This window comes from Cephus cinctus, unplaced genomic scaffold (genome assembly GCF_000341935.2).
Source record: "Cephus cinctus unplaced genomic scaffold, Ccin1 Ccin1_scaffold0228, whole genome shotgun sequence".
In the NCBI taxonomy this organism is placed as follows: Eukaryota; Metazoa; Arthropoda; class Insecta; order Hymenoptera; family Cephidae; genus Cephus; species Cephus cinctus.
Window position 1 is genome coordinate 286,164 of NW_014332944.1, and position 25,346 is coordinate 311,509.

Consider the following 25,346-nt stretch of genomic DNA (forward strand, 5'->3'; position numbering starts at 1 on the left):
CATTTTTTTTTTCGATTTTGGGCAGAACTTATTTTAGTAATTGTTACACTATTTCCAAAGTTAGGGAACGAACGCGGTTCAATTGTTAACTGCAGTCTCTAATTACGCAGCTGATCGTTCAATGTTTCCGGTCATTAGCTGCATTACGAGTGATTACAGTTGGTGTTCGCTTCGATACGTATATACATCATATATGTACGTCAGTCAAATTTAACTTTAGTAAATGGAAAAAGAGTTACGTCCAACTGGACAGTTTGGATGCAATGTAACTGGCAATGTAATGTCAAATTTAAATTTAGTAAATTTAATGGAAAAAAAAATTACGTCCAACTGGTCAGTTCGAATAAAATGTAACCTGCAACATAATACAATATATATTGCAACTAATGTATTCAATAACAATGATCACGAATTTTACTATATAAACTAAAGCTCGACCTAGGATCATTTCGGTGCTTCTTTCCAAGGCCTACCAACCGCATTCTAACGAAATTTGATATGGATACAACATATATCCACAGGTAAATTTAATCAAATTGCAATTATCATATATTCTGTTATAGGATATTAAGTGGCTTTAATTAATTTATTAACTGTACGAATAATAAATCGAATTTAAATTAGCCGAGAAATTAATAGAATGACTGAAAGCCAGATTCGCAGTACGTAATGAAATATTTTAGAACGATAAAAATAAATTTTTTTCTTATTTATACACAATAAAACTTTAAGCATGATTCATACGATTCAGCGTAGAACCAGTGGCAGTGGCGTAACAGTTCAAATGTTCTCAGCGGAGCATTAATCCAATAACTTTCAATGACTACTTCAATTAGTATGACCAAGGGTCTAATTGTACTGATAATTAAAGATCCTCAGTCACGAATGAACATGGCCAACCCATTATTCACGTAGAAGTTGATGACCTAATATTTTGGTACCAGTCACGTACAAATAGAATTTGGATTTCGTGCTTTAATGCTATATTGATTAATAAGTAAGCAGTACAACGTAATATAAAAATCATCGGATTGGTCATTGATAATTTTTATCATAATTTGTATGGTTTTAACAAATGATGACGTCACGAATTTATACGGCAACGGAGAGAATATTGTAGTGTGTGAGTATGAGAGAGAGAGAGAGAGATAGAGGAGAGCAAAGAGGACAGGATGGGGACGTCTTTCGGTTCTGTGCGGCTAGGGGAAATTGAAACAGCTAACCGTGTTGGGGTTGACGAGGGTGGTGAAAGCGTCGGAGTGAATGTGGAGAAAGGAGAGAAAAGCAGAAAGAGAGACGTACGGGGGAAGGGAGAGATTCAATCAAACGAACGCATATAAATGAGTCGTTTCAGGGCAAAACTGAATTATACGTGCTGGCTTATATATAACTATACAGGACATCAATACATGTACCGTATGTATATAATGCAGATAGATGCTGTCTAATAGAAAGTATATATACATTTATATATAATATATAGTATATATATTTATATAGTTTAGAGATACTAACGTCAATATTAAAATGTAAAATAGAAAATGCAGGGTGGGAAATGAGTTGGTTGCAAATAAGAGGTAATGGTAGACAAATTGAAAAAAAAATTGTAATATTTTTTAAGGAAGTGAAGGATTGTCAAAATTCATTTTTTTTTGGATTCATTCAATTCTACTTTTTTTTTTATCAAATCAATCTGGTACGAGATAAGGAATTTACAAGCGAGTCGTTATCAAGACTCTTGATAGGAGTTTAGTAATAGTAATCACTGCTGTCCCCCCCCCTTCCACCATAATTCCTCGTTCGCCATTTTGTAGCTGGCCGATGAATACCGACTGTGACTGGAGCATCAAGCATGATAATTACGAGTTTCGCAATAAAGTGCAGACGTTATTAAGTTCTCGACTGCGACTCAACAGTGGGAATAGGAAGTGCAGTTATAGAGAGGAAAAAAAAAAAGTAACCGAATTTCATAATAAAGTCTCTTGTAAAATTCGTCAATTTTTCATATTATTACGGAAACAGTATTTCGACTAAGTGGAACGTGAAAATGAATAGTTTTAATAATTTCTCAAAATTAAAAAAGTTCTAAATCAATACCCACGAACACATATCACCGTAAAAGAATTGTAAAAAAAAACCCTAAATACAGACAAATATAATATAGAAAATATTTTTTGAATGTATCAAGTATACTAGACTCATAGAAAAAACGGCAGAAAGTTATTGGCAATATATATTGTCCTCATAATACATTATCAAAAGTATAGAAAACTAGATCGAAAGAAGGGGTGACAACGTAAGTCTTGTAACTGACGCGAAAGCGAAGCGAGGAAGATGGCGGCGAGTAGAAAATTAAATAACCAAAGTTTCCGAAGGATTTCGCAGGGGTCCTAAAGGAGAAGAAGAAGCCGCCAGCATCGGCGTAGCTGCCACCGCGGCAGTGAAGTGACTGGAAAGAATCAAAAGAACAAACAGTGACTGAGCTGGGGGAATCCCCGGTTCGCTAGTAGCTAAGACAAACGTGACTCGGGCGCCACCATTTCACCGTTTCGCCTTTGTCCGACGTCGGCGTCGGTTCTTGGCGACGCTTCAACGAATTTTCAAACTTTTCCTCGCTACGCTTTTGCCGATGCCCTACTAAGACCCCCTTCTGCTCCCTGCCCCACTACCCTTTCTCTTCACGTACTTTTCTTTTCTTTCTCTTGCACGGTGCTGCCCTCTCGTCAGGTTCCGTCTCAACAACTATCTGTTCCTCTCTCCCTGAAAAGCCGAGAAAAGTTTGGCTAAAAATTTCTTTTTCCTTTTTTGATCCACTTTCTTTCGAGCAAGTTTCTTCATTATGTCAATGTTGGATGTGTCGCGTCACGTAGAGGGTTGGGTGGGAGGGAGGAGGGCGATGGAACGGCAAAAGGAGGTCGTTGCTGGTAGTCATCGACTCCGGTCCGATCAGCAGGAGCAGAGGTCGGTTGGTCTTTGCCCGGTCGATCCGATCGTTGATAAATTGCCAGAAGATTCCGCGGTTCGAAAGACGAAGTTTTATTAACACGCGCGGAAATAGAATAGAAAAGAAAAAAAGAAAAGTCGACCCGGTCAATTATGCAGCAGTCACTTGCAGCTAACGCCAAGAAGAAGGTTAACGGTGGTTTCCGGGTGGCGTCGCTGAAAGCGTCTTCAAGGTTCCGATTTTGTAAACTCGATTATCGATAATTCATACTTGTGCTGGGCTAATAATAAAAAAGACGACCTAGTTCACTCTAAAAGAAATCCAAGATTTTATTTTTAACTCGAGAATCTGTCACGTTCGAATGATATTTTAATTGTCACTGATCTGCCGTGGACAAGATTTTGCTTTTGTAGCAATTCAAAATTGAGTAAATATATGTGTCCATAAAATTGAATGATGGCTAAAGGATTTTTTTTTTTCAAATTGTTCGGATCAGGGGTCCACTAATTGGGGAAAAAATACTTATAGATTTCTGAGAATTATCTTATCGTCTTGTCTCATGTGTTAGGGACATATATCAATAGCGACGTCAACTATGGAAGTTACTACTGCGCTGTATGGCTCACGGAGGGGAAGGATGCGCAAATCCGTAAATCAAGGTAACCACACGTCGTCACGATAAAGTAGTCGGTAACGTTAGGTTTGAGAAAAGGCCAGGTAGATTTAACCGTCTACATAACTTTTAGCGGGTCCATCACAAATCAAAGTGAATTGAGTGCCGGCGCGTGAGAATGTGAGTTTCAGCGCCGCGATCCGCCGAGACGACACTAGACGAGAGTGAAACCTGCTGGTGAAAGGAAGAGGATAGGAAGAGGGGGACGGTGAAGAAGTTCGGGATGAAGATCCTAACAAATACCGAGATTTGGTTCCTCTGGATGATGGATGAGGTCAGTAAATGTTACCAGGAGGGAAGGATCATTCGAAGAGATCCTGGACGAAGGACGAACGGCAGGATGAGTTTTTTTCTTCTTATCATTGATAAGAATATAAAATCCTAAGAACTGTTAATCCTGATAAAAAAAACATTAATAAGTATACTTTTCATTTTCAAAAACCAACTATGATTTCGTCGACGACCTTTCGGATTTATTTCAAAAGAATTTTTTTTAACAATTTTCAGTCTCACTCAAATTCATTATTTTGTTTTTCGAATATACAATGAAGGTATAAGACATTTGGTGTCTTGCTCAATGAGATTTAGGTCGACGGATGTACAATATTTTTTTTTGAAGTGGTACATGGGAAGCTGTAACGAAAATATGAAACGATTCTATTTTCATGCAGTGACTATTGGCGAGTATTGAGAAATACATTGAACTCTTGCAATGTCGCCGATATGAAAACGTCTATCGCTCGAAGGAACTGTTCGCTGTATGAATTACGTCAAAGGCTACATCGTCGGAAGCGGAAGTGAAGCGATGCTTATTCGGTCGGAAGTTGCATTGAAGCTTGGTGGCCCGAGAGAGGTGCGGGGCCGCTCTTGTAGCAACATGGGGAGTGATGAGAGAGAGGGAAAGAGAAAAACCAAGAGAGCATAGTAGAGAAAGCGAGAGAGAGAGAGAGAGAGAGAGAGAGAGAGAGAGAGAGAGAGAGAGAGAGAGAGAGAGAGAGAGAGAGAGAGAGACAAAGACCCAAGACTATCTATCGACAGGAAGGCCGGTTTAGATATTCCGTTATCTGTAGCGATATAAAATATGAAGATACCAGATAGAATTCTATCGTTAAATGAAAATAAACATTCCTGCTTACTAGAACTACTCAACCATGAATAATCCATTTACCAAATTTCCCATCAACTGTGGTTGAGACCTGCTTGACCGAGAAATCAAATGACAAACACGTTGTTTTTTTTTTTCGTGTGCTCTACACATAAAAAGGAAAATAAATAGAAATTTCGATTTTCGCGATTGGCACCAAATTATGTCAGGACAGGGAACAAGGGAAATCAATTTAATCCAGAAATGGCGGAAGGTATTCGTTAAAAATTTGCACCCTAAGCAAGCGCAGGGGACGAGCAATATTGTCCTATGGTGTGGCAAGGCGTGATTAATATACGAATGACTTTATTCATGGGATTCGTCTTGTTATGCAGATAGAATTTATGGTTAAATCATATGGTGCGGTCGAGTTCTCGCCAAGGGATTTAAACGGGGCGAGGCGCTAGGACGTGATCGTCGTTAAAGCTTTTCCGCTTTCGACGCACGCGGCGATGGTGAATTAGGATAATGAAAGCGCGATATCCGGGACTCGAAATCATTAACTGCCACTAATACTAACCCAATCCAAATGAAATTAATGGATTGCTTGATATGTTATCCAAAAATTAATTGGTTACCAAACGTCTGTTATCATTTGTCCAATATTTTTAGAGACCGAAACTTAAAAACTTAAACCCAAACCATGTTGGGTTTTCTTATGTAATCTAATATAATAATGAAAATTTTTGAGTTAACGTATACGGGAGTTAGACACTCTTAGTTGTACCCATATAGTATACAAGTACTGGGTAAAGTTACATAATTAAGGTACGCACGAGGACATACTAGAGTTTCAATATAATCGTAAAAGTCTCATTTTCTTGAGTCTCATTCCGAAACAGCGTTCACAAAGCGACTCAAGTTCCGAATTTGTAAGCGATTCGCAACTTGAGTGATACAAATAATGTCTACCATAGGGAGTGTGTTTACGATACAAGTTTCCTACTCGAAATCTTAGTAAGAAGGTTCAATTTTACCTTCGTGAAGCTTCTCCAAGGTCCCGCTACCCTCGGCACTCGCTGCGGTAAGGAAGACCGACGCCAGGAGCCAGAGAGTCCTTCCAGTTATATGATTTCTTGAGGTATCCATCATCGTGTTAGCACTCGCGAACTGAAAAAGAAAAAGGATAAAATTAATAAAAGAAAATAACTTTTTCAAAATTGATCGTATCAGGTTTCGGTTATCCTTTAACCTAAAACTTTCTCCATCATAGCTCAACTACTTTACGCGGTACCAGCTTTTTGACGCGGAGTAGTTTCTCCAATGTTTGGTATCGTCAGAAAAGAATCAGGAGTCATCAGTCTAGTCGATTTTATCCAAAGGAAATGGCGCATTTCCTGAAAAGTTTCACTTGACTCTATATACCCAGCCGCAAAGTAATGACAAATGGAAGTCGGCATTGAGAACTTTGGCTACGCTATAGAAAAGATAGAAGTTGGGCATAGCGTTGAGTACAGTGAAGTTTTTATATGTACCATAGAAAGTAGGCGTGTAAGAGCACACCCTTGAAACAGGGCTTCTTGTGTTTGCAGTTGGGTAGTCTGGCAAATATGTTTTTATCAAGATGGCGTACAACATCGAAACTTTCAGAGTATCAATAATGCTCGCTGAGAAAAACCAGACGGCGTATATCATTTGGCTTCTATGGGATTCTAGAAGTAAGTCCGAACTGAAGACTGCACCGACGCTCTCCTGTTAAGGCGTTCGACTTTTCTTCCACTTCATTTTTTTTTCACCACGACGAAATAATGAATGATCCTAATAGAGCAATCGTGCCAGATACTCCTTCTCGTCGAAAGAACTTTTACTTGGGGACAAATACACGGAAACTCAAAGCGCGTCTCGTAAATCAAAAGTTTCACACCTAACTGTTTTCCGCGTTTCATATCCCACTCGGTCTTTTCTTTATTTCTTCTGTTCTCATCCCTTTTTGTTTTTTACTGTTCAGTATTTCATATCCTGCTCACTAGACTTATAGCTGGAGAGTATATATATATTGTAACGAGAATTTCTCCTGTCGTTGACAAATAAATGAAACCCTGTAATTAATGTAAGAAACTATAACAAATGGGCACCAGGTATAATATAAAATAATACCATCTAAAAAACTGTCTCCTATTGACACCCTGGTCCAGATCTTGCACGGTGATATCGTGGATTTGGAGATAACAATAATTGAATTAAAAATCTTAAAAACAGTGAAAATCGAAGGGGTCCACTAAACTGAAATAGACCAGAGGCTTCTATATAAAAAAAACGACAGACGGTCCCGATTTATCAAAATGAAGAAAATATTCGAAATACTAGAAAGGAACATAATACCGAGGAACATCGGATCCTTTACAAATTCGGTAAAAAATAATTAAACGATAACGAAGAAACAATTAGCTTGGACTGATTATTAATAACAAATATAAGAATAAGACCGTACAATATTTTTCAAATACTAAATATAACAGGGGTAGAAGATAACGGATCCTCGAGATCCAGCAGTCTAATCAATTGTTCCAATATCTTCACCAACGGCTCATAATTAGAATTCCATGTGTCACTCACCCTTGATCGCACTAGTAAATCCTATTTCCTCCATCACTGTCTCGTACTCACTCTTCCTTTTACTTAATCCCACAAATTAATAAAAAGCCCTGCTCGCAACTATACGGCTACACAACAACTGACGCTGACTTGACGCTTGACCAGTGAGGACCCCCTCTGGTAGCACGCAAGAAAACTGCCCGTTTGGCCAATCGCGTCAGCGATATTCCGAATCCGCTAGGTTTGCCCGCGATTTTGAATTGGTCCCCTTGATCCTAAAAAAATTGATCCTAAAAAATTGATCCTAAAAAAATTGATCCTAAAAAAATTGATACTGGTGTCTATGCCTGTTTTAGGTGATCCCAGTGTTTTTTCGTGAATTGGGAATCTCATCTGCACCCTAGTCCTCGTTGCGCGACTCCAGGATACCACTGTCCCCTAATGCCCTCAGGATCTTGAAAATGATTGGGTCGTCTCTTCGCGTAGATGTTTTTCCCCAGGAGTACTTTCCGGTCTTAGCAGTACTGTATTACGTGCACGACGTGCCACGTGATAATATATTCAGTTCGATGAAATAATTTCGATATTATTATTATTATTCTTTGTAAATTCAATAAATCTAACGTATATGATACTTCTGGAATCTTCCGTGCAAATAGCATTGTAGAAGTATCAGAAATTTAATAAAATAATTTAGTTGGACTTTTATCAGAGTAACTTAGAAATATATTAATCATCATCCCACGATTCTTATAAGAGAGTTAGCCACGTGGTTACACCTGGAAACAGGATTGCCTGGCAGTATTTCTCAGCAGACGAGAAGTTACGAGAAAATGTAGGAATGAAGGGGTTGGAAGATAAATGAATCCGGGAGGGATGCTACTCGATTAAAATACTCTTATCGATACTTCTCCAGCAGTACTGGTTACGAGAGAAATATGCAGGACAGATTAATACGGTAATCTGGTATTTCCAATTGTTTCTATATGTCTTGATAAGACAATGTGATAAATAAAATAAATTATCAGACCACCAACGAGTGACCTTATTTTTTTAATTTAATGGCAATTCCTTGAAATTAGTTATTTAATTTGATTTCACCATATCAATCAAAATCTGCAGGTCAGTCGATTCTGTAGAATATACATATGTATATGTAGCCTATACCTTGAAAAAAATATAGATTCTACTGGAAATAAACTAGAAATCCAAAGCACTTGACATCCTAAAGTGATCCACTCAATCAGACAAGGCTTTGCACAGAATGGCATTTCTAGGACGCTCGACCCCAGACTGTAATTTGCACGAACATCTTCAAAGACGTCCAACCGAACCTAGGTACTTCCCTTTAACTATCCCTGGTCCAGTAAACCTACAATTTCCTTGGTCGACCAGACCTACACCCGGAACTTAGCTATAACCATATAATAAATCATTCGATTATCGATTAACAATAAATAAGACAATGGATAAGAAGAGGTTATCAATGGGGTATGAAGTATATCCAGCAGTCAGAATACAAAGTGGAGTAACATTTTATAATTCAAGAAGGCAGTTTTTAATAGAAATGATTAGGTGGTGAAGTATCGATTGGTGATCGACCTAGATACGCATTCAGGCTTTGAAATGATTAAGAGATGGTCGATTCCCAAAAGTAAGTATCTGAAACGTCACAGCAGTAATGGGCAACCGATGCTCAGCCGCATTGTAAAGTGAATGAAGTATCTAACGAATTAAGCTGGAACACGTTTGAAGTTAGCAGCAAACAGGACAAGCAAATTCGTAGATTGAATTGCGGAACGGAGTTGGTGGATGAATTGACAAACGTGGGAACGGATGGGCCTAAAATCCAGGGTAATCTTCGACTAAGCCGGCTTGAGTCGCAGTCGTATTAACGTACCAGTAGTTACCAATCTATAGACAGAAGCCCTTTCTGGTACTTGGTAACCAGTCATTGCCAACCTCCATGAGCTGACAAAGCGCCAGAGGGGTTTCCAAGGTGTGTTAAGTTAATCGGAGCACCGGTGCGTTAAGTCCTGTCGCCGGTTATCTCGTTAGTGGAATCTGGGTTCATGTATGGAACAACTGAATTTCTATGATAGACACAATCAAAGCAAGAAAAGTTTGAGAAATACCATAAACACTCGATACGAAGGGCAAATGGGAATGGACCAAGGTCGCTGGTCCAAATCTTGATCCCTGTACCCATCCGAGGAGTGGATCAAGTTGACAGAGTAACACTAGACATGTTATCTTATAGATTTTGATCCCGACCCAAGGGACATTCTTGATGGTACTTAGGGCATAGAAATGGAGTATAAGAGAGGTCGTCCCGGAGTATACTTCAGAATCTGAAGGACATTCAGGATCAATATTTATAATCTCAATTGTGAGCTACCCAAAGGGGTCTCCTTCGTGGATTACTTCAGGAGTTAACCTTTCAGGGTACTTGTGGATTCTTAAAGAGTTATATCCTGGCTCAAAATAATATTGATCCGTTACTCTTTCAAGGATATGTACTACTGATTTCAATGGGTCCTGCTGGGTGGATATCCCTAGGGAATACTTGTTTGTACCTCAGATGGATTTTGAGTAAGGTCAGACTTTTCAAGTAGGTTTTCCTATGTCCATGAGAGCCAGACAAGCAAGCTGACCACCGTGAGACCAAGTTGGCCTTTGTGGAGTTCCTCAAGCACGTTAGTTGCCTAAGATAGGGTAGCAACCACCTCTTCCGTCGTTGAACGAACCTGTCCAAGGGTGGTCCAGCAGTTCGTGGTTTTACGGGTGATACAGTCACCCTCTGGTGCTAAGGGTGAAGTAGAGTTTTCCAGGCTCGTGCTGGAAGCACGAGAGAGGAATAGTGAGAAAGACTACAGTCTGAGTGAGATGAGAATTAGACGCTGGACTCTTTGAAGTTCCTAAAAGCTGCCTGGTTACTGGCAAGGTAGGAATCTGTTTCCATGCCACCCGTACGTATACGAGCATGGACTTGGAAAGGAAATAAAAAGAAAAGCCCATACGTAAAAAAAAAGGATAGGCGAGTAAAAAGAAAGAAAAAATTGTCTAGAACGTCCAACGTATCCGAGGGTGCAAATCGTGCAGATTGTTCAGGTTGTACAATAAAGCCAAAAAAAATTTGAGTGCTCTTGATAATAGGGGTACTGAACTTTTTGGAAAATTAAAACTTGACGTGCTAATTAATTGATACTATTAATGCCAGCTGTCTGTTATTCTGCAAGTTGGATAGCAAAAATGTCCGATTTTAAGGAAACTCAAAACAGTACTTTTAACCCAAATCAAGTGAAAAGATCAAAAATTTAATAAATCCAAAAACTGATTTTGAAAAGTCAAACGGAACAGGCAGGTATGGAACATCACAGCGAAAGGTACTAAAACGTAGAAAGTCACGTACAGAGACCAGAGGCATTTTGTTCGTTAATAACCTAAGGGGGTGCTGGGTCAAAGTTCACGATATCAAGGGTTGTTAGTTAATTTTAGCCCCTTTTAGTTGTTCGAGGTACGTACGTGCTTACAAGGATCCGATAACGCTTTCAGCAAAAACGGTAATCTATATCCAAGGGATGTAATTTTCAGTGTAACTAATTAAGCCTGTCTCCATGATAAAAGATCTCAAACATTTTTCCATAAGCGTTACCATCCTTATGTTTCAATTACCTTCTAATCCAAGGTAACTTAAAGCTCTTTCGGCTTTCAGGAGACGACAACTACTTGTCTCATCTCTCCTGTCGCGGTCGGACAGCCAAAACCGTTTTCAGTTTTGCGCTTTAGGCGACATCCTGATAATCGAAAGTGCTATGCTTTTAGCGTTAATGGGAAAGTACACGTGCCAGGAGTCGAGAGTGTTCTCCCACGGACAACTGCGTGGTAACTGAATTATTTGCTTGGTAGGAGTTGTAGTAGAGAGAAAGAGAGAGAGAGAGAGAGAGAGAGAGAGAGAGAGAGAGAGTGAGGGGGGGAGAGAGAGATAGTGAATCAAAGCGAGTCAAATATAGTCAAATTATAAATAGAACAGTATACAATAATTAAACAATGGAATACAGTTATGAGATTTTTGTCACAAGGTTATTCAACTGTTTCTTAGCTGCATTGATATATACAGTACTTTTTAAAATTTTATGTAAAAATTAATAAACAAATTTTACGGAAACAAATTCATTTTAATTAATGATCCTGATCCTGATCCTGATCCTGATAGTCAAGCTTTGTTTTACTAGTGGAAAATTGTCGAATTTATTTCATTAGTCCTTCAATCCTGAGTAGTGTTAATCATAATCAGCCAGAGTTTATTAGGCTGTTCTACGGTAGCCCATAGGTTTAACTATAGAGGTTATGGTGGTGAACTTTATGGCGGACCTTTCCATTACTACTGGACAGCTTTATGCGTCGACCTCATGTACTCTCATAGCTGTCCAGAAAGTAGAAACTTGAAATTATTAATGGCCTTTAGACGAGTAATGAGGTTTTTGTCTTGATTGTACATGAATGGCATTTTTTAAATATTTTTTAATCAGTTAAAAGATTTATTATTTATAACAGTCAGGGGGCCAACAGAATCCTTACGACTGAATATACATTAACGGGTTGTTAAGCAGGATGATAATATTTAATACAGAAGCTGCTGAGGGTAGAATACAAATTTGGACAAACTCTGTGACAATTTCAGGAAAACATGAACGTGCAATCTAAATGAAATTGTTTGAGTCTGCAAAGGTTGGTGTTAGGTTCCCAGATATTCAAAGAGCATTCGAAATAAATCACAGTTCTGACATTTTGATTTATTCGGATTGCACTGGGACGTATGGTCAGGTGATACAATAAAACCTAACAAGAATCCCATTCACTTTTTGCTTAACAATTCTCATAATTTTTTATTTGCAAAACCTTTTAGGTTTGCCCAAAATTGATTGCGCTGGGAATATAATTTGATTGCCTCAGTGCCCTCGGCCAATAGATACGACGATAATTCAAGCTTGGAGTTTAATTAAAAAATATTATTGACTATTCCTTTCCAGATACTTTTTATTTATTTTGAATATAAAAAAAGTTTTATCGAGTCCCTTCAACAAGAAATTTTAATCGATACTTCCGGTGCGAATAAAAATTTTACAAAATTACATCCTGTTGTATTATTTTTGAAAATTCTTGTAGTTCTTCGACTTTTCGTTCGACCAAAAAATTCATGTCTCATTTTTCTTCTTTTCAAAAGGAGCAGATACGTTTCGTCGGGACTAATAGTTTTTCCGTTCTGAAGCGCAAAATTCAAGACGTGACGCAGTAAAAGACGTCATACATATAGACGCAGACATCGTACTCGACGTCGACGTCGCTCTGTACTTAACTCTTACCCAGTTAGTATCAACGTGACAAGACCTCTCAAAGCTCCTAGTCGGATAATAAGATAACGTAATAATACGAAAGCTTAGTCGCAAGGCCTACGATGCACTGGGGTCGTTGAGACAGGGTTGGATGGTGCATTAACCCAATTTGTAAAGAACAGACACATCGAGACAAAACGAAAAGACTGCCCGGTAGTAAAGAACGAAGAGAAACAAGATAGAATCATTGAAAAATAAAGAGAAAAAGGGCTTAAAAATAAAGAATTCCCTTTTTCTTTTCGCCTTTGGCTAGGTAGTCTCCTTTTTCTTTTGACTATCTCTTTTATTCTTTCTTCTACTACGAGCCCTGTAGTGTAGCTCGTTGACTGGCTGGCAGGGCAGCCGACTGGTAAGGGTGACTTTGCTGTCTGACTGTATGGCTATCTAGGCAGTTCCTCTACTGGCTCGCACAGTACACTCCAAGCAGCTTCTCTTCCTTTTTTCTTTTTCTTCTTCTTCCTTTCAGCTGATTCTTTCGGCTTCCAGCATCCGCCTCATTCTCAAGAGCTTAGCTTCTCCCTTGCTATATCTCTTGGTACCTTCTACCCCCATCGTCTATCTACCGCCTGCCTCCATTCGGCTCTTCGTTAACAGAAGGCTGGGACCCTTCATTGAGGTATCAGACGTACACTCTGATATAAAAGTTTCGGCTTTGCTCTTCCCACGAGATTCAAGTGCCGTCCGAGCAATCGAAACTTCCAGTCGACTTCAACCCCTTTACCGGAATACCAATTTCACTTACAGGGTTAACGCCGGATCCTCCATACTTTTATATATGCTTGTACAGACTAATTAACCGATTTTTATATAATCCCTAGACACACTAATATCCTTTTATTAAAATTATACCACCCCCCCGCTTCTTCCCCTTCAGCTTCTTGAAATTCTAAAAATACCTGTGACGTATAACAAAGAGAACCATTCGTCGTTTTTCGAGAAATTATCTCAAATATTTTTATTCTATATATAATCACACGTTTCTCTAGACGTCTCCATCCCATTGTTCTTTGGGGGATGTTAAAATTCAAATTTTTTTTCAAAGTCTACGGTACAATTTTATGATCGGTAAGTGTTGGTAGTCACGTGCTTCAAAGTCATATTAGGTTTTTTTATCTTTATCATTTTCTTGTTTGGCAAAGATATTAAGGAAAGCTGAGAAATAGATATGCTTTAATATTTCATGAAAATGGATATATATATATATATATATATATATATATATATATATATATATATATATATATATATATATATATATATATATATATATATATATATATATATATATATATATATATATATATATATATATATATATACCGTCTCGAAATATGAAGAAATTCCAAGCTATGTAAAAAAAAAGGGCGATAACGACCTCTGTTTACGTCCTTAACGTGGCACACGATATTCTCTTTGGCCAACCCCCCTCGCCCCATCCTCATTCCCAACCCCTTTTGGAAGACGTGAAATAGGTAGCAGTAGTCAACACGACAGTAAAGTTATCGGTGACGACGGTTCTACAAGAAAGGCCTGGAGAGTCGGTCGGCGTGTAGCGAGCCGTAAATCTTTTTATACGTCCCGGTTTATTTCATTTTTATTGCACCTCGTAATTTGTTAATGATGCAGTAAACGCTGACTGCATAATGGCCGCTGGAATATAATAGGATCATTTCTATTTGCCATAGCCTGCGAGCCTCCTCGCAGCGTTTTGCGCGAGCTTTCAGCCAATAGGGGCTTGGTACGAGACCAGCCGGAAAAGCCCGAGTGAAGCCGAATGAATGCTCGAAACAAAAATTGGTTATTACGTAATGAATAATTTAGGATTTTAATTGGGTCATTCGAGTGCTCGACGGCCATTCGCGAAGAAAAATTTTTTCCTATTGAGGTAATAATGCAAATGTTAAATTGTTATATACTCCCTCAGGGAGCGTTTACTTGGAATAGTAGAACCTGAGTTACCTCAATTTTTTTACCTTCCCAATATAATCTGCTATTCAGGTAAACGTCAATTTCTTTTTATCGATCCATAATGGACACTGTTATTCCCTATTTACGGTGATATTGATCGCTTCAAAAAACTGTTAAGAACGGGTTCTTTTTGCATCATGACCCTTAGGTATTGCCCGGGGAGGCAGAACCCTATGATTCGTACCTCTGTACTGTTATTTTCGTATCATTGAACTGTCCACCTTTGTATCGCTATTTTTTTCTAATTATCTATTCTTTTTGACATAAAAAAGCAGATATGTATTATTATTTGTAATTCGACAATAGGGGTTCGTACACTGCTCTCTATTTGCTGGTATAAATTCATCAAAGTACAGGGTTGTAGTTTTAGAATGTCCAAGGGGAAAACCGCGAATGGTTTTTTGAAGAGAGTTAAGATATATTTATTTGTCATCCCTTGAATTATTTTGTGTTTAATATCCCTGACAATTGCGTTCTTTTGATTTTATGCCGCCACCCCCTATCGAGGGGTAGTTTAGTACACGGAGCAACCGAATGAACTCTGACAGGATTCGGGACAATTTGAAATTGAAGTTGGTTATAACCAAATAGATAAAGGGATGCCAAGAGACTGACTGAGTGAAACAATAGATATCCAAAACGTGTAGAAAAGAGAGGGTGCAAAGGATGAAAGTGATGATTGTGGTTGATGAAGAGAATTAGGGGAAGAGATGGGTCCTCCCGGTGCTTTCATGCCACTGCAAAATCAGCGGACTGTAATGTAATCAAATACAGTACACACTCTCGGTTCCCAAGGCTTCTGAGTCGTTTATACGATACTGAGCTCAGAGATTATTAATTGTAATTAAATTCAGAACCCTAAATCACAAACGGACACTTTTAAACCACTGATTCGCATCGCCCGCTTTGCCGAGTTGAAGCCGTTCGTTCGCGTCTAAACCACGTGGCCCGGGGTTTTCTTTATACGGCACTGGAAATAATTAAAAAAAAATAATAAAAATTATCGCGTAAAACATATTACATTGTATAAGTAACAAATCTAATGATATATTTTTTTTGGAATTTTTATAAAAATTTCTGCACGATTATTTAACGTAAGCCGATTTAAAACGAATGGCAATCAGGATTGTGGTTAATAATTCTCAAACCGAAGGATATGCGACAGCGTGTACGAGAAATACCGAATTGCGGTGGGAAAACCACATTTAACAACAAAACCAGAAACTCAGTTCAGAGAGATAGACCATTGTATAACGAGAATTCAGGGAAATACTAATCGTCAGGTTTTCGAATGTTGACGTGGAATAAGTTTCGACGAATTAACGTGAAAATCGTTATGGGGAACAATAATAGGGCACAGTCTGCTGTGGTTTCAGAGGGACGTTTCACGTGTTCCTATATTTCAGCAGACTTTGAACCAGTTATAAACGAAGCTGGGCTTCATTCACACGGTTTCCAGTACCGAGAGCAGAACTTGTATCGACAAATTGTGCGATGCAATTTTCCTATGAAAATCTACAGGAAAGTTGGCAAACCGCCTAGAGAACAGCGTCAATGTAGTTGCATCACATTTGATAATTGAAAATGACGAGAAACAAGGAGATCGCGTCCTATAAACCGGAATTCACCAACAAAATAAAAACCCGACCAAAAAATCAAGAGAAAAGCATAGTCACAAAATCGTAAATAACAGTAAATTCTGTATGGTATAATAAAGATATAAATATTAAACTCCGAATACATGAACCCTACAACTAAAAAAAGTTTAAATAAAAAATTAAAATTTTTCAAAAATTCGGCAGAGACAATCAGACATTTTCATCAAGTCTCAAGTTTGCTCCGCGATTCCCTGAATTACCGTATATGCGGTGGACGCATAATTCATAATGTAATCCAGTGGCACGTAAAGGGTGAGAGGGATGAAATGCGATAGGGGTAGAAAACCATGTGCGGCAAAACTACCAGCAGGTTTCCGCGGTTGCCAGACAGAAACTTAGCGTCCAAGTTTTAATTCAAAGTTTTATTTATGCGAGTCGTGGATTATCGTAAAGCTACCCCTTGGCTAGGATTTTCTATAGAAGGGGATGATAACATTGGCGAAACCACTAGGGGCACGTTCGGTCAAGGGTGGTTATACCTGAATCCAATTATACCTCTGATAAATATATATCCAAAAGCACACGTCGACACGAGTCAACGCTTGCTGCCCTCTACTTTAAAAAAAAACTACCCTTAGAACTCTTCATCGAATAATATCAAAGATCCCAGCCAACGACGGACTTCGTAGACGGGATAGAAATCCGATTTGAAATTCGTTTAGGCGGGCGTTCAAAATCATTGAAGATAATTAACCCGTGGCGTCACGGGGTGGTAGTGTCAGGGGTGTGAGAGCAGTCCTTCCCCACGGGGTGGCTGAAAGGTTAACGCAGTTAGCCCCTTACGGGAGGAGTAGTGTTGGCGACTGTGGGGTCGGGGCGTTTTAGTAAAATGGCCTGAAAATGCAATTATCAGCTATAGGTGTGTCGTAATGAATTGCTGGCGTTATGTATAGTATGAATTTCTAGCTCTATTTCTCTCTGACCCGTCCCTGTTAGCACCCTGACTCAGTCTCTCTCTTGCCTATTCCACGTTGTATACTTATATACAGAATTTATAACCATCTCCTTCTCCCTCTTTCTATTCCCCTACGCTCTCACTCTATCCCTCGCTTTATATATTAGTTGTCCTCTTCTTGAGAAGTAACCAACACTATCTCAGTAGGTACTGCCTCTTTCGACCCTCCCTTTAGACTGCTCCGGCCTCACCCCGCTTGGGGTGCTCTTAGCACCCTGGGAACTTTAACTTATCGATACCGAGAGGTTACCGGCTGAGATTAAAGCCAGGACGCCGTTACGACTAAGCGAATTAATTTACGGATTAATAAGAAGGAACTGATGCTATTTATGGGCTTGATTCGAATTACGGTACCGTGACTGTACTTTTTCGCGGGTCAGGACATATTTCATGAGAGACAGATGCATCTGCTACGGTTCAGTGTTTCGTGAAAGTTTTCTACGTCTCTTAAATAGTTGAAATTCGATGAGAGAATGTTAAATAGAAATAGTTTATTGAATTAGTTCCTGTACCGTAATATTTAATCCGTTGAACAATTTAAAAAGTTCTCAATCCAATATGCAATTTGTATATTTTTGTTAGATCGTTCAATAATCCTCTGCAGTACTCCTGGGCATGGGAGAAATCTGAATCCCTTTAGATACTCGTCTGATATATTTGTGAGGAATTTATATCCGATTGTAGGATTTACAAATAATCGTATAACAGTTGCAAGAAGATTGTTAAACCCTTCTGTAATGGTCCAATAGGAATTTCTCCTGAATGCAAATGCATAGCCATGAAGTCATCATACAGCGGCTACCATTATACCGGCGTATCCATTGTATGATTCATGATTGAATAGAGCCTGAGCCTACCAAAGATGTTGGGCAACAATGCAGACGCGAAAGTGGAGGTAAGTAACGCTGGAACGACGCTAACAGAATGAGGTCAAAGGTACTTAGAATTGCCTGATCTTCAATAGCGAAACCTGAAGTGCTTATCAGCTTAGTTTACAGCTCAGGATTTGGTTCAAGGGGATCTGAGATATGACGTTGCTGAAAGCGCAGTTGGGTCTCGTTGAAGTTGAAAGTGCAAATAGATCCTGGTTTACATCCTCCATTGAGTGCATTTAAATCTGGTCCATTCTCAATCATCCATGAGTTCTTGAATGATGCACTTGGGTTCTTGATCCTGGAAGTCATTTAGACCTCCTCAAAATGAACTTATCCAGATGCTGATATTCGACCGGCTAGATCCTTGGTCCTTCTCCCCTAGCAAGCGATTATCTCATGGGTCTTGCAGCATCTAAATCGAGCCCAAGATTATGGATAAGACCATAACTGTAACAGGAAACTGGTGACGCCATAAAAGAACTCATCAATGTTTCCACGCCTTGACTGACGGTGCTTATAGGTCAGTTAGTATTAAGCCGGACTAGGACCAGTTCAATTTACGTTGCTCCTTGTGGTACCCGAGGCTGAGGAAGACGTCAACCTGGACACGTAGACCAGGTCGTGTGCGTCGACGCGTACGTTTCCACTGGGTGATCTGGTGCGTATGAGGGAAACTGTCACATTATCTGGCATTTACTCCTTGGAAGCGGTGAAAACGGGGAGCCGCCATTGGCCCAGCCGACATTTCGCTGTCCCTGGACTCATAACCTGTCCGAAGGATCCGCGCCAGAAGAGACGCTCTTAATTAAACCAGTCAAGGAGAAGACGCCAGCTGCCTGAACTCCCTTGTCGTTATTTCCAGCCATCAATGCAACTTTAGCACCACTAAATCGATGCTGCCTAGGCCCAAGTCGGATATCGCACCAATTAACTTCCTGCAGAATCCATTCGTATGGCTGGTCACGCATACCCCACTACTGGAAGCGAATATCCCGTAATAGGAATTCCGGTTATTAGATATCCCTCGATTTAAGCAATGCCTGGTTACGTACTTATTATAATATATAATATACCATAAACTAGCCCCAAGTCCTAAATATGGATAGCTAAACTGAGTTCATTCAGGAACCACTGTACAACTCTATTTTTTTTTATTTACTCAGCTAGCTATAGAACCAATTGAAATTACCTCACAGCTGTACCATTCTTCGCGAAGCACCATCATAAAAATGTAACCCAGAGGGAATAGAGTAACTTTAACGTTTCTCCAAGTCTTGGTTCCAGTATCCCCCGTTCAACTGACTCTGCCCGTCAATTGCAAATCCAATTTCAAGCCTCGAACGGTCTTGCCTAGCTGAAGTATCCCAAACCCCCTGGCCAACACTCGCAAGTATTTACAAGGCCATAACACCCGCAGCACTTCCTAACCGATCGATTTGACCATCCACAGAAGACCGTACCACGGCAAGAGGACCGGCGCAAATGCTGGCCATCATGGGATTTCGCAGTGAACGGGGAAACAAAGAGGAAGACAGAGACCAAGGTAGAACTGGTACCACAAATAGCCAGGGAACCAGTGAGCCAAGCCGACTTCTCCGTGGTAGCGTGGTGGTTGCGTGGCGACTGGTTCAGGCATCCTAGACAGCCGTGGAGAGGTCCTTGATTCATGGCCGTTGAAACTACCCCTCTTCTACGCCACTACCCTGGACCATCCCGTGTGCCTTTCCTACAACCCTCTGTGCTCTGGCTACCTACGTACGTCAAGGTATACCTCTGGTGTGACCGTGTGTGACCGCCGGTCACCAGCAGAAGGCAGCTCCACATCCTGATGTGGTCAAACCAGTCGGCCACTCATTTGCACCCCCTTGTCTCTCGAAATTCTCTCTCGCTCTCCCTCTCTCCTGCTCTCTGTATACTTCCTTCTTCGTTCTCTTCTGTACGACCTCGTTGAACGGCACTCTCCTCCACTTCACGTTTCGATTCTCCTTCTTCATTCAAGAGACCTGGTCCAAGGATCTGGATAGGTACCTACCAAACTACCAGGGCATCCACTGTCCAGCCGTTCTTGAAGTGACATAACTAAGTGCCGTTATATAATGGGAATTATACACAGGACCATGGACTTATAGCATTTCGCCCTCGACCTTCGACCTTTATTTATTGACCGACCTAAATCCTACTATCGACACTCAACCCAATAAGGTTACGAACCCACGAAAGGTCGTCTCTATCCAAGTTTCATATTCGCGGTGACATATTGACCTTCATACTTTGAAAATTGACGATGATAAAAAATTTGATCTTCATTTAATGGCAATAATAGAATAATAAGGTATTCGTAATCAGAGATAATTTTAATTAAAAGTCAAAGGTCAAGAATATTCCATATTTACTATTAATATGTTTTGGAATTTTCATATTCAAGTGGTATAACGTGCGATTAAATGATTTCGCTAAAAACATAATGAAATGCGTTTAATATTTCAAAGCATAGCGAATCGTGAATTTTGAGAGTTCATAAAATACATTGAACTACGTTAACGTTTATTGCACCCGGAAACAGTAAAATGAGAAAATTGATACTATCAATGAACACATCGATACTTATTGACAGCTAAATCACATAGATTGCAAATAAAAAAGATGCTCGATATTGATAAAAAAAAAACGATGAACAAATAATGCAGTTGCACATTTTAACCGTTCGTATGATCAGTTTCACATTAAAAATAAATCGAAATCTCTGTTTGCAGATTCAAAAAAAAAAATCTTAATACCGATACACAATTTTAGATAGAATCCAGGATAAATCGAATCTCAAGCCATTCCAGCCACAGAACTTTGGCTTATTCATGTTACGTCGAAACAAAAAATCCAAACCTGTTTCAGGACAGTTCCAAGAGTAAGGGATAAAAGAAAGTAAGTAATTTTCGTCCGAGTATACGAAGATATAAAATAGCTCGAAAAAGCTTTGCTACGTAAGAACCAATCTTTGTTATATAAAATCGAAAGTTACGATGAACAAATGCTTTGAAAATATTTTCAATCCAGTGATCCCGACTTCATACGTATCGTATCAAACAAAAAGTAACCCTCAGCTCGATCTCAAAGTCAAAATGGTAAAAGACTCCTACGTGTTCCAGATAAAACATAACCAACTTTTATTTTCGACAACCAAAAAAAAATCATTAACTTAATATGATCAACGGCACTCTCGGTACAATTGAAGTTCAAAATTTTGTTCAAAACAAAAAAATTTATATAAAAAAAAAAAAAAACGGACAGTTCGATACCGGCCGAAGATGCATGTCAGGTGGCGTGAAAACGAAACGAAATCATGTATAAGGGATGGTACCTATCTAGTGGCCCTGGCATCCGGGAATTAACGCAGTGAGTGCTTTTACAAATCCCGACAAAGAGGGCCGCGGTAACAATAAGCCGCGGGTAAGTGCTTACAAACACCAAGGGGTGAGTTGAACTCTCTACCCTCATCTCCGTCACATCCTCGGGGTCTCTGTCGAAGCGTCCCTTCTCCTATCTGAATGAAGCCAGGCCGCCCTTACTCCCTTTTCGTGTTTAGGGGAACGATTCGCCGATGCACATGCGCAGTACTACAATCCCAAAAACGCAGCCCTATCTGTACGTGCGTCCATTGTGTATCGTCCTTCCACGTGGGATACGACTGACACGCGGCAAGCCGGGGGTCGTCATTCTCGTAGGAATAGGGGTTGCTGATGGTACCGGTACAGTCGGCTATAAGTATTAAAGGATACTAGAACACTGGGATAACCAAATGTTCTTGTTCGGTACTTATGTCGGTATGGAAGCTACACTGCCGGGTGGGGGCACGGTTTTAAGGGTGGCCGCAGTTGCGAACAATATGTTAGCCTAAAACAAAGGGCTATTGCTATGCACGAGTGCGGTTTCGACGGATAAGTAGCATCCACCGCGGAATTGAGATAAGAGGGTGGAAACCCTCGGGCAGTTAGAGGGAGAATTTATCCTTTGCCACGTGAATGCCAAACCCCGTACTACTTTACTACCTTTGCCGCAAAGGTGGCATCCTCTTGTTTTAACATTTTCACTTTTAACCCCTTCGTACACTACCCACGCGCCCGTCAAAGTCAAACGAATTTTGCAACACCCTGTATATTCTTTCCCGATATACGAATGATCGTCGAAGAAGAATTTGGATTACTAACGAATAAAAGTTGACTTTCATTTTAATAATATTCATCTTTGTCATAAAAAAAGGGTACACCCTAATTTACCCAAAAAATTTGAGGGACGTTTCGAAATGTCAAATTAACGTGTATACGGGTTACGTAATATAGCAAAATAGTATATTATATAAACGGCCAGTGTGAAGTTTGCGGCATAAGGCTACAATCGCATGAGTGAGATATCCAAATTTGCCGTAGACGATATTTTTCGTAATTTTTTTGAAGAAAAATTTGATTTGAGAATCAGGCGAATGGAATAAAAACGTCCAAAGACGGCACTGATAGTCCGCAAAATTGAGTTATTTTGATATGCGCATAGACGAGAAGAACCGTAATACGGGAAATAAAGTATTTGAAATCTGCGCATGCGCCAACTTATTTTTTTCTTCACTCTTCGGAAATAAGGAGCTTTGCGCATTCTCCGCAGGTTTCGAAAATCAAACTTTTCAAGCAGATGTTACAAATAAAAAGTATCACACACCCTAGCACGTATCGATGCCAAACTGGATTTTGAGTACGAGCAAGGGTAGTAACCCCAATACGAACAAATACGAAACAACGTGGATATGCGTATCGAGTACGATTGGGGTACGTCGAGTATTTCAAACACCCCCAAAATTCGGATGGATCGTACAGTGGGTGGAGGGAGCCGGGGGTTGAATGTTACGAATACTCGTATGCATTAAAGGTTAACTTCATTTTGGAGAATTATAACAATCGAAGCATTCGCTCCCCATATGAGCCACGCTGGATCGCCATACGAGTACGATTTTGAATTGGTGCGAATATTATGAAAATATGTATCTCCCTAATATATACATTATATATATACTTTCTACGTACCATACTATATCATATTCAGGGAGTAATGCTTTCGAATGATGAGCCATTATTACCTGTACCTCTCATAGAAACAAAACGGCTTCCAGAGGGAATACCATTTATTTTTGATGCCATTACGAAATTCATCATCGATCCCAGGCGCAATAACCTGTACCTAATTCGAAAACCAGACAGATCTCGTTTGTCTCCATTACACCATATCTAATGTTTGCGTAGCTGCCTTCGGAGGAGCCAAGCGTAGTTTCTCTAATCAGACACATGACGTCTTTATGTTATTTTATTTTGGTCCCTGAAGGTAATTTTTCTTTGCCGTAAATCAAATCAACCCTTGGGTGACTTTAGCCTCGGAGACGTCCTTACTAATGAGCATCCTTGTTACTTGGAAACCCTAAAATAAAGTCCGATCCAAAAAGCAAAGTCGTCGAAACATAAAGTTCAAATGTAATTCTGTCTTAAAGACCATTGGCGTATCCATTCGAGGGTATAACCAGCGATTTAACGTGTTCCAGGTATTGCTGGCCTGGAAAACGAAAGCTGTGGCGGCTCTCGGTACCAAAGCTCATTCGTATCTCGTAGATACACATAGCTCGTATAACTCGTTGCTCGTGAGCGCGTTTTCGATCGGCATTAAATCTCGCGTAAAATCGAGCTTTACGCATTCACCGCCGTACATAAATTTTCTTTCCAGAAGGAATGGCAAACTCTCCGGCCACCTCTACCAGTTGGATTTTCCTAGGTTGGTAACCCGGACCGGAGACCTTTTTCCTGACAATACGCCAGGAATGAGCAAGCTATTTATTCGCGGATGAAAATACGGCTTGACGAATTCGTTAAGGGTTGAATTCACGAGTCGGTAGGTAGAGGGATGAAAAGAGGGTAATAATGAAAATTCCGGAAGAATTTTCAGAGTACGGTTAAAAAAGTTTGGTAAAGTCAAAAAAAGTCAACCATAAAAGTTGGGATTGAGATCAATCGAAAACTCCTGATCCAATTAAAGGGCATTATGGTTAATAAAAATTAATAACGCAAAAGGAAGGAAGAAGCACGCGAAACTCGGTTGCCACCATCGAAGTATCATTTTGGTAGCGAAGCTTCTCCTTCTACATATATACCGGGTGCAACCGGATAAAATTGAACCGACAACCCGCTTCTCCATCCAGAACAGGTAGGTAGGTAAAAGTCATCCGCTATAAACTTTATCTTTGACAATTTGTCGAAGCGGCGTCAAAATAACGTCCACGTAGCTGGTATATGGCCGTAACGGAATTGGACCATTCGGGATGAAATCAGAAAGTCACACGTAAATATTTTACATCGGTTCTCAAGACCGGACGTGAACGTGAGATGCGTCCCGACGTGACAGATCCAGGTATTACTAGATGCACACAAACCCATGCAAAAATATTAGACTCTAATTCTGTCTCGAGAGAAACCCAAAATACGCCAAAGACTCAGAAATAAAGATAAGAAAAATTCATAATCAACAAATCCAAAAGAAAAAGTAGAACTCGTACCAACTTTTTTTTATAAACAATATAATGAAATTTTCATCCCGTTATATAGTCCTAGCATGGACCGAAAGGGAGGATGATTCTGATGTTCCTGGAATATTGGCCGCGTTCTCAACGGTAACGTAACCATAACCGTAAAACAGACGACACACGATGATACGCGAGACGCGGCTGGAGTCCTAATGAAGACGCATGGTGACCCGGAGGTCTCGACACGCCGCGTTAACCCTGCTACGCCACGCAACGGCATCGCATTTGTTTTATTTAGCTTCACGAATTTCTCGCTACGCATTGCCCGTACCCGCGTCTACTTGGAACGTATACTCTGTACCGGATATATATATATATATATATATATATATATATATATATATATATGTATAGACACAGTAGAGAGGATTCTACTCAAGTATAATATTATATCTATCTGGTCGTTTGGGAAATTACAACCCTGCCTCGTAACTCTAATAAGCATATTGCCGTCACGGGTACATTTGGTCCAGACGCGTTTTCACGCCTTGCCTGAGGAAACATTGTTATTATTTGACGTGATCATGAATTAAATCATAAATGACCATGTGATATTTTTGCGAGGAAGCAAAAAATAATACTTTTATGGCT

The 25,346-nt window shown here is 39.7% G+C and overlaps 1 protein-coding gene across 3 annotated transcripts in view; it reads right to left on the reverse strand.

The window, feature by feature from the left end:
• The window catches only part of LOC107265546 (semaphorin-2A), a 233,169-nt gene that overhangs the window by 109,945 nt on the left and 97,878 nt on the right, over window positions 1–25,346 (reverse strand). For 2 of the 3 annotated variants that reach the window (XM_015735129.2, XM_025082798.1), the window contains one exon: window positions 5,739–5,871. In XM_015735129.2, coding sequence (XP_015590615.1) covers window positions 5,739–5,871 — 133 coding nt within the window. Of the gene's footprint in view, window positions 1–5,738; window positions 5,872–7,317; window positions 7,415–25,346 lie in introns of those variants that run through there. The other variant, XM_015735130.2, reaches the window with a different exon arrangement.